Here is a 7,191-nt window from a genome sequence, read left to right as displayed (position 1 = left end):
TAGTGTGTCTCATATCTGTGATGCGTGGGATACCTTAGTTTTATAACCTACTTGGTCCTATATTGTCATTACTGTCATAATATATTATTTAGTGTCAGTCTGGATTATTATATGCATTTTGGTGACGAAAATTTAAAAATTTCATGAAGAATTCAGAATTGTAAGCTTGATTTGAGATTGTGTGATCTCCAAACATCTACCGCAGGATACACTCATCGTAATATCCTTAATGATAAATTCAGGATACCTTTTTATTTTATTTTGGTTATGCGGATTAAACGCAATTTCAAAAGAAACTTACTGTAAATAATGTTATTTTGTCCAACATGCGCAAATATTCTTATGGTCGAAGAGGGCCCAGAATCAATTTTACGATATGCGTGTAACACGTGCCCTTATATTTACAATATAAAGAAAAAAATTTCATCTAAAACCTTTCCTAAACTAAAGGTTAGTTTTTTTGCATTATCCGTTTGCATCCATTTGCAGTCAACGATTTTAACTTACAATTACTTTATTTACAGGAACTTGACTATATTATGGGAGGGGCTGCTGCATGGGAGAATGTAGATTCAACTGATGCAGTTTGTCCAAAGTGTGGTCATAGTAAAGCATTTTTTATGCAACTTCAAACTAGGTCTGCCGATGAACCAATGACTACATTTTATAGATGTTGTGATCATAAATGTGCTCATAACTGGAGAGACTAATTTTATAATGAACTATCTAAGAAAGTGTCAACTCTGTCTCAGTTATTCATTCAAAAGTGTCACACCAAAAATGAAAATTGATAAAATGGCATCAATAATACCCTGTGACTATGAAAAGTCGCATGCTAGAGCAGCAGAGTATCTGACAAAAGGTGAAGTTATAGCTGTGCCTACAGACACAATTTATGGATTAGCTTGTAGTGCCAATTGTAGAGATGCTATTAAAAAGTTATATTTAATCAAAGGAAGAGATTCCTCTAAACCTGTAGCTATTTGTGTCAATGATATTTTTGATGTTAGAATATGGGGTAATGCTGAGCATCTTAGTGATGATTTATTACAAGAATTGCTACCTGGTCCGGTTACAGTAGTATTAGAAAAGACAAGTCTCTTGGATAATCCATTTCTCAATCCAAAGACAACTAAAATTGGTATTAGAATTCCAAAACATGTCTTCATTAATAATGTTACTAGACAGTTCAATATGCCTATTGCTTTGACTAGTGCAAACTCTAGCAATGAACCTTCATCCTTGTGTGTGAAGGAATTTGAACATTTATTTTCTAATTTAGGAGCTGTTTTTGATGGTGGTGTATTAAATCAAGGTTTGGATCAAAGTAGAAGTGGATCAACCGTAATAGATTTATCCAAAATAGGGTACTATGATATTATAAGGAAAGGTATTTCATATGAGGAAATTGTTAAAATACTAAAAGACCATGGTCTTATCAGTTGTTAAATAGTTATCCGACTCCTTATGGAATTGGGAAATGTATATATTAATAATATCACTTCATTTAAGATACAACAGTCATAAAGCTGTGTAGGCTATATGTGTGAATATTTAAATTTGTATGATAATGAATTGACATACAATATTTTTAAGACCTTAGGTATGGATAAATAAAAGTAATCAAAAGTCAGAGTATAGCAATTGGTTTACTTTCCTTCTATATATAATACATAGGTTTTTGATAGGGCAGTGAATTGAAATATTCTAACAATAAATAACATACAATTAGACTAGATGAGAAAATATTTTTTTATTTACATTTGCATTTCAACTTAACACTGAAATAAATAATGCACAATTTTTTTTTTACAAAAACATGAAAGTTTTATACTATAGATAATTTGTCATTTTTGAGTGCTCACTGGCTTTCTGTGGTTAGGAATTTTTGCTTCAAGGGCTTGCCAACGCTCAGGAGGCCAGACTATACAAATAGCTCTTGCATTTACTAATCCTAAAGAAACTGGACCAAAAGTATTACTATCTAAAGTATGTCCAGTGTGATCTCCTTCCACCCAGATATGACCTTCTGGCACACGCACATACTGGTTCTTATAACCTAATGTACTCACAATATCACCTTCTAGTGCTACTACTCTTTTTATAATTTTCTGATTTGGATCTTTAGGGGACACAAGAGAAATTATGTCTCCCCTTTGAATCCTATAATCTTTCACTGCCCACCTTGATAGAAAAACATAGTCTGTATTTGTAGACTCCGGATTAAGTGCTGGTTGCATAGATATACCCTCAACTCTCGCCACATAGCCGATGGTATCAAGAAATGTGACGCCAATGGGTACTCCTAACAACATTGACCGCAACAAATTCCGGATCCACATTGGTGCCAGTAAGCCATTCACCGTCTAAACTTGAACCAACATATTTAGCTTAAAGTTTTTTATGTATTAAAAGAGAAACATTTTTTTTATGATTTCTAATCAAATTTGAATGGAATTCACATAATGGGGCTAAATTGATTGCTTTAAATTTTAATGTTACGTTTGTTTAAATAGCTACTCTGAATTTGTATTCTTGTATTTTAAATTTGATTTTAAACCTTAGATAATTGACAGCTGGATAAATCCGAAATTCCTGTTACCTGTGACTGTCATTATGATACATACAGAACGTACGAACGTTCAATGGAGTCTAAACTGAGCAAATCTACCACAGACATATGTTTTCTTGGTTTAGTTTTACATTTTTGTTTAAATTTTAGTTGCTCTTATTTCATAAGTTCCTTAACTACCTCTATCATTGGGAATAAATATAACATTTACATAGTTTTTTTTTATGACGGCTTTTTGTTAAATTTATTAAAGTTTAATAAGTCAAATGTCACCTTATTTTCATTTCTTATTTTTGTTGTATATTTATGTTTATTGTTATTATTTATATCGTGATAGGCAATTACCAAACTATAATAATTGGCACCTCAAACTTTATTTTGCCTGTATACTGTGTACTTGTTTTGCCGTCATGTCACTTAAGCGAATGAATGGCCATAGACAATAAAGTGTAGAGCTTCTGTAGTCTATTTCAAATACTCAAAAAAATGTTGATGCTTTCTGTAGTAAATCACAACCACCATCAACTAAACATAAATTTTATATTATTTATTCGCGTGTAACAAGTTTAGCATCACAGAAAATTAACACAATAGTTCTTTTAGTGTCGTTCACTAATCTAAAAGATTTTAGAAAGGACTGTCTACAGATGGATGTGCTCCGTGGTGAAGAAAAACTTACAACCTGCATAATCAGCTGTCAGTGAGATAGATCATCTGTCCCTGTAAATATAAAAGCTAAAACAATCACAACACGTTTTCGACTGATAAGTGTAAATAATGATGTGAAGGAATATATAACAATGTGACCTCGACGCGCTTTTTAGCAGGACCTGACGTTTAGTAGAAATGGGATAATAACCTATCAAGGTGCAAGGAGTCCAGAATGACCGGGCTCCCGTGAGAGCACGAGGAGTATTGCTATTAAGAACACAACCTACAGTGAAGATGTCTGGTGACTTCCCGTTTGCGGCGAAAGTAGTCACTCCATTGAAATGTAATGAGAAGCCATGGGATCTGTGGGTGAGTGAAATCGGCCACTTGTCTCCTCGTAGAGACAACGATGGCACTTTTACGACCCCAGCGGCGGTGGACGGAAAGAGCTCTTCTACACGCCGCGTTCACGAAGCTCACCCTTACAAAGTTGCAGATCGAGGCCAGGCGCGCTACCGTCGCGCAGGCCTCAATCGCCTTAAATATGAGAGTATGAGCCTTCACGGCTTGTTCCCTCAGATGGACAATCTCAATGCTGCTGTGTGTCATATGTGTGGAGAAATAGTGAAGTGTAGTGCTGCATACAGACATTTACTGGAATCCCACAATGGTGCTGAGCCAATTCTTCCACCTCCACCTCCAACAGTTAAGCTAAAATCTCTTCCTAGTAGAAGTAGACATAAGAAGGAACCTCCACCTCCTGTAGAAATTCACCCTATGAAGTTGGAGAACTCCCCAGTGCCGGCTGCTGCTCCTATATCTAGGATAGTACTGCCACAACCTGATTTACAGTACCTGGAAGAAGCTAGTACCTCATCAGCAATAACTGGTGAAGTACAAATAAGTATGGAAAGTGGAGAGTTACCTGTTGTTAGTATACAAGATACAGAAGATTTGCCCCTCGGGGAAAACCTAACGGATGATATTTTTGCAATAATGAACTCTGAAGGTATTCAGAGTGCAGATGACATTACAAATGTTGCAGATTGGAAGAGTATAATTAAGGATATACATGAGATTAATTTTCCTACTACAACAGATACCATACCAACACCAGATTTGTATTCAGCAACATTAGATCCATCATTAGCTGGATACACTATACCAGATACTGATTTAACAAATATAACTTTTTCTCAAACCACTGCACCTATGGTTGCAGTTGTAGATAATATACAAAATGCTCAACTTGTTAAAACACCGGCAACGCCAACCACAAAAACGCAGACGCGTAAAACGAGTAAAACGAAATTTAACTTACGCGAATACGATCCGAACAAGCATTGCGGTGTAGTTACAGTAGAAAACCCAAAGCCTTGCACACGATCTTTGACATGTAAGGCACATGCTCTTTCATTGCGGAGGACGGTGGAAGGTAGGGCAAAGCCTTTCGACACGTTATTAGCTGAGCATCGAGCTTCCCGTGACGCAGCGGCTGCGGGAAATACATATACTCCTCCAGTCAGTCATACTCCTGCACCGCCAGTGGCTGCCCCTGCTCCGACCACGCCTGTTAATCTCCCACCGCTCCTAGTCAATACGTCCATAGACCTCAGCTTGTTTAACGGTTTAGCCACCGAGCAACAAAGCAACGACCTTTACGCGAGTTGGCTGAATGTAGAGGACCCAGTCCTACCTGATACATCCAGCATTACCTCTCTGCTTAGTCAACCCTTACCGACTGATCATTTTCTGTTACCAGACGACGCAGAAATTCCTACAGAGGTCCCCGTACATAGTATAGCACTGGCGCCGCAACCCACTCCACCTATTAAAGAAGAAAAGCCTGACGGTCCACCTATCTTGATTCCCAGCGATGTGTGCTGGTATAGTTCGTGCCCTCGACCTCTTGCTCTATGCACATTTAACGCTTCTCATGCGGGCAGCGCAATTACTTTAGGTAAGAAATTCGCAACTGTGCGTAGCAACATCAAGTCATCATTAACGCGATCAACGAAAGCCTCTGGTGTGACGAACAATTTTTATAATCAGAGTTTATCTCTAACAAAGACTCTACACATGAATAACTCTAATAAACCAAACAAACCTGAAGTGCGCAAACTAATAGTGACATGTTCAAATAGTAGTGGTAATAAAGATGTGCAACAGACGTTTAGTGATATGTTTGCTGGTGATGTGCGACATACTTTAAATGGACATTTAGGACACTCGGAACGCAAGCCGCGCGCTTCCTCTATAAAAGCAGTCAAGCGGCCCTCTGGAGCGGTGCTAGACCTAGGTTTTTCCTTTGACCCATTGCTCGCTGATGAAAAATGCTGAACAATTTAAGCAATCACTGGTTGTGTAGTCACTTAATTGTATATTTATTTTTTTGTAAATCGGACTGGCATTGTAAATGTTCAATAATCACGAATTTTTATCCCTTAATGGAATTGGAATGTAAAGATGTTGTAAAATCTCATTTTTCTCTAAAAAGAACTAATGTTTGTATTATTTTGTATATTATTTATAAGATTTTTTAAATTGGTTTCCAGTTACAACACTGGTAATGCCAATGGAGAATTATGAAATAGATTATGCAGAATGGTTGTATTTTTTTGATATGACATTGTTAATACTGAATAATGAAAAATGGCCTAGGATAATGTTTAATGTGATGCAAATTTCCATGTAAAAATATAAATATTATTAAAATTAAGTTTATCCATAGTAAATTGCCTCCTTTTAAAATACCTCATCAAGTAAATTGTTTTAATTTATGTACACCTTTTATGGATTTGACATTGTTAAAATTTCCCACTGTATGAAAGTTGAAACACTATTTGCTAACAAAGCTGGTCGTGTGGTATCCGATTTATTTGAACTAATGCTCAATTTCATCATCATTCATGTAACACTTATATAGCCTGAATAGGCATTAGGGCCACGTAATAGCTGTTTAGGCTTAAATTTATACAAGCGGATCGGTTATTTAAACTACTGAAATAATTTTTATTATCACTTCATAACGGAAGAACCGCATTTTGGGAATCGAATTCCACAATTTCCAGTACCGATCTTCACTGTATCTAAATTCTTTCAATTCGGATAAATAGTTTCCATCACGCATATATATTAAAATTTCGACTCATGATTACATTGAAAACGTTGATCTTAGATTACCCTTTAAAACAACCTGTTACAAAACTAATAAACCATGCGAACATTCTCAAAACGACCTTAATTTTTTTCCCGCTTTCATTATACTTAAAATAAACAATTTAAACATTTACAATATTTTGACCACTATTAAATTTAAAACTGTAGTACTGTTTAAAACCACCAGTACCTACACCATTATTAATAAAAATTTATCTTGGTTGATACCTATTTATATTTTATGTACATAATAAAAAGGTGCTATGAAAGCACTAGCATGGAACGATGAGCGCAAAACATCATATATTTCAAAAATTTCTCTTTATAGTTAAAAATGCAAAAACATTTGTCCATAAAGTGTGATAAGCTGGTAAGTACTATTTTCCCGGTGTCTAGGAATTTTCTACTACGATTAGTCGTTTGATAAGAAAGTGTTCGTCTGTCTTCGGGAAGCTTTTATTTTTTAGTTGTTCGGCCTTCAGAGACTTATTAAAAATAACACCTACTTTTTAAGATCATTTTCTACAAAAGTTATTTAAAAAATAATTGTTTCGAAAACACTCTTCAATTGGATCGTCTATTAACATTTCGATTTCGCTAGCAACCTATAAACTGACCTAGATTGACTCAAGCCTCGGGCTCTTTTTCTAACTATGAGAGAATGTTTATTACATTCTGAATTTGGTGGAGGCCTTCGGAGGTGCCGCAGTAGATTTTTAACTTTTATATATAAAACAATTTTAAAATCACATTATATCTATCGAATAAAATCTGGTTTTATTACATGATCAGTTCATACTCGAATTTGG

At 35.5% G+C, this 7,191-nt stretch overlaps 4 protein-coding genes across 4 annotated transcripts; 3 read left to right on the top strand and 1 right to left on the bottom strand.

The window, feature by feature from the left end:
- Positions 1–46: 46 nt before the first annotated feature.
- Positions 47–710, top strand: LOC123712922 (DNA-directed RNA polymerase III subunit RPC10). Its single transcript, XM_045666298.1, has 2 exons — positions 47–450; positions 525–710. The coding sequence occupies exons 1-2, from the start codon at positions 310–312 to the stop codon at positions 708–710; spliced, it is 327 nt and encodes a 108-aa protein (XP_045522254.1). The 5' UTR covers positions 47–309.
- Positions 711–717: 7 nt separating this feature from the next.
- Positions 718–1,638, top strand: LOC123712920 (yrdC domain-containing protein, mitochondrial). Its single transcript, XM_045666296.1, has one exon. It carries the CDS (start codon positions 718–720, stop codon positions 1,447–1,449), a length of 732 nt encoding a protein of 243 aa, XP_045522252.1. The 3' UTR covers positions 1,450–1,638.
- LOC123712921 (mitochondrial inner membrane protease subunit 2) lies at positions 1,600–2,649 on the bottom strand. Its single transcript, XM_045666297.1, has one exon. The coding sequence runs from the start codon at positions 2,340–2,342 to the stop codon at positions 1,848–1,850; it is 495 nt and encodes a 164-aa protein (XP_045522253.1). The 5' UTR covers positions 2,343–2,649; the 3' UTR covers positions 1,600–1,847.
- Positions 2,650–3,061: 412 nt separating this feature from the next.
- On the top strand, positions 3,062–6,458 carry LOC123712918 (ataxin-7-like). Its single transcript, XM_045666295.1, has one exon. The coding sequence runs from the start codon at positions 3,518–3,520 to the stop codon at positions 5,561–5,563; it is 2,046 nt and encodes a 681-aa protein (XP_045522251.1). The 5' UTR covers positions 3,062–3,517; the 3' UTR covers positions 5,564–6,458.
- The last annotated feature ends 733 nt before the right edge of the window (positions 6,459–7,191 follow it).

The sequence above is a fragment of the Pieris brassicae genome, chromosome 8, assembly GCF_905147105.1.
Source record: "Pieris brassicae chromosome 8, ilPieBrab1.1, whole genome shotgun sequence".
NCBI classification, from domain to species: Eukaryota; Metazoa; Arthropoda; class Insecta; order Lepidoptera; family Pieridae; genus Pieris; species Pieris brassicae.
Note: the sequence above shows the minus strand (reverse complement) of the source record. Positions and strands in the feature narration are given on the sequence as shown.

Coding starts and splice junctions, on each gene's coding strand:
- LOC123712921 (XM_045666297.1), bottom strand. CDS start 2,342: ATGTGGATCCGGAATTTGTTGCGGTCAATGTTGTTAGGAGTACCCATT.
- LOC123712920 (XM_045666296.1), top strand. CDS start 718: ATGAACTATCTAAGAAAGTGTCAACTCTGTCTCAGTTATTCATTCAAA.
- LOC123712922 (XM_045666298.1), top strand. CDS start 310: ATGTTATTTTGTCCAACATGCGCAAATATTCTTATGGTCGAAGAGGGC. Junction 451..524: donor AAACCTTTCCTAAACTAAAG/GTTAGTTTTTTT, acceptor CTTTATTTACAG/GAACTTGACTATATTATGGG.
- LOC123712918 (XM_045666295.1), top strand. CDS start 3,518: ATGTCTGGTGACTTCCCGTTTGCGGCGAAAGTAGTCACTCCATTGAAA.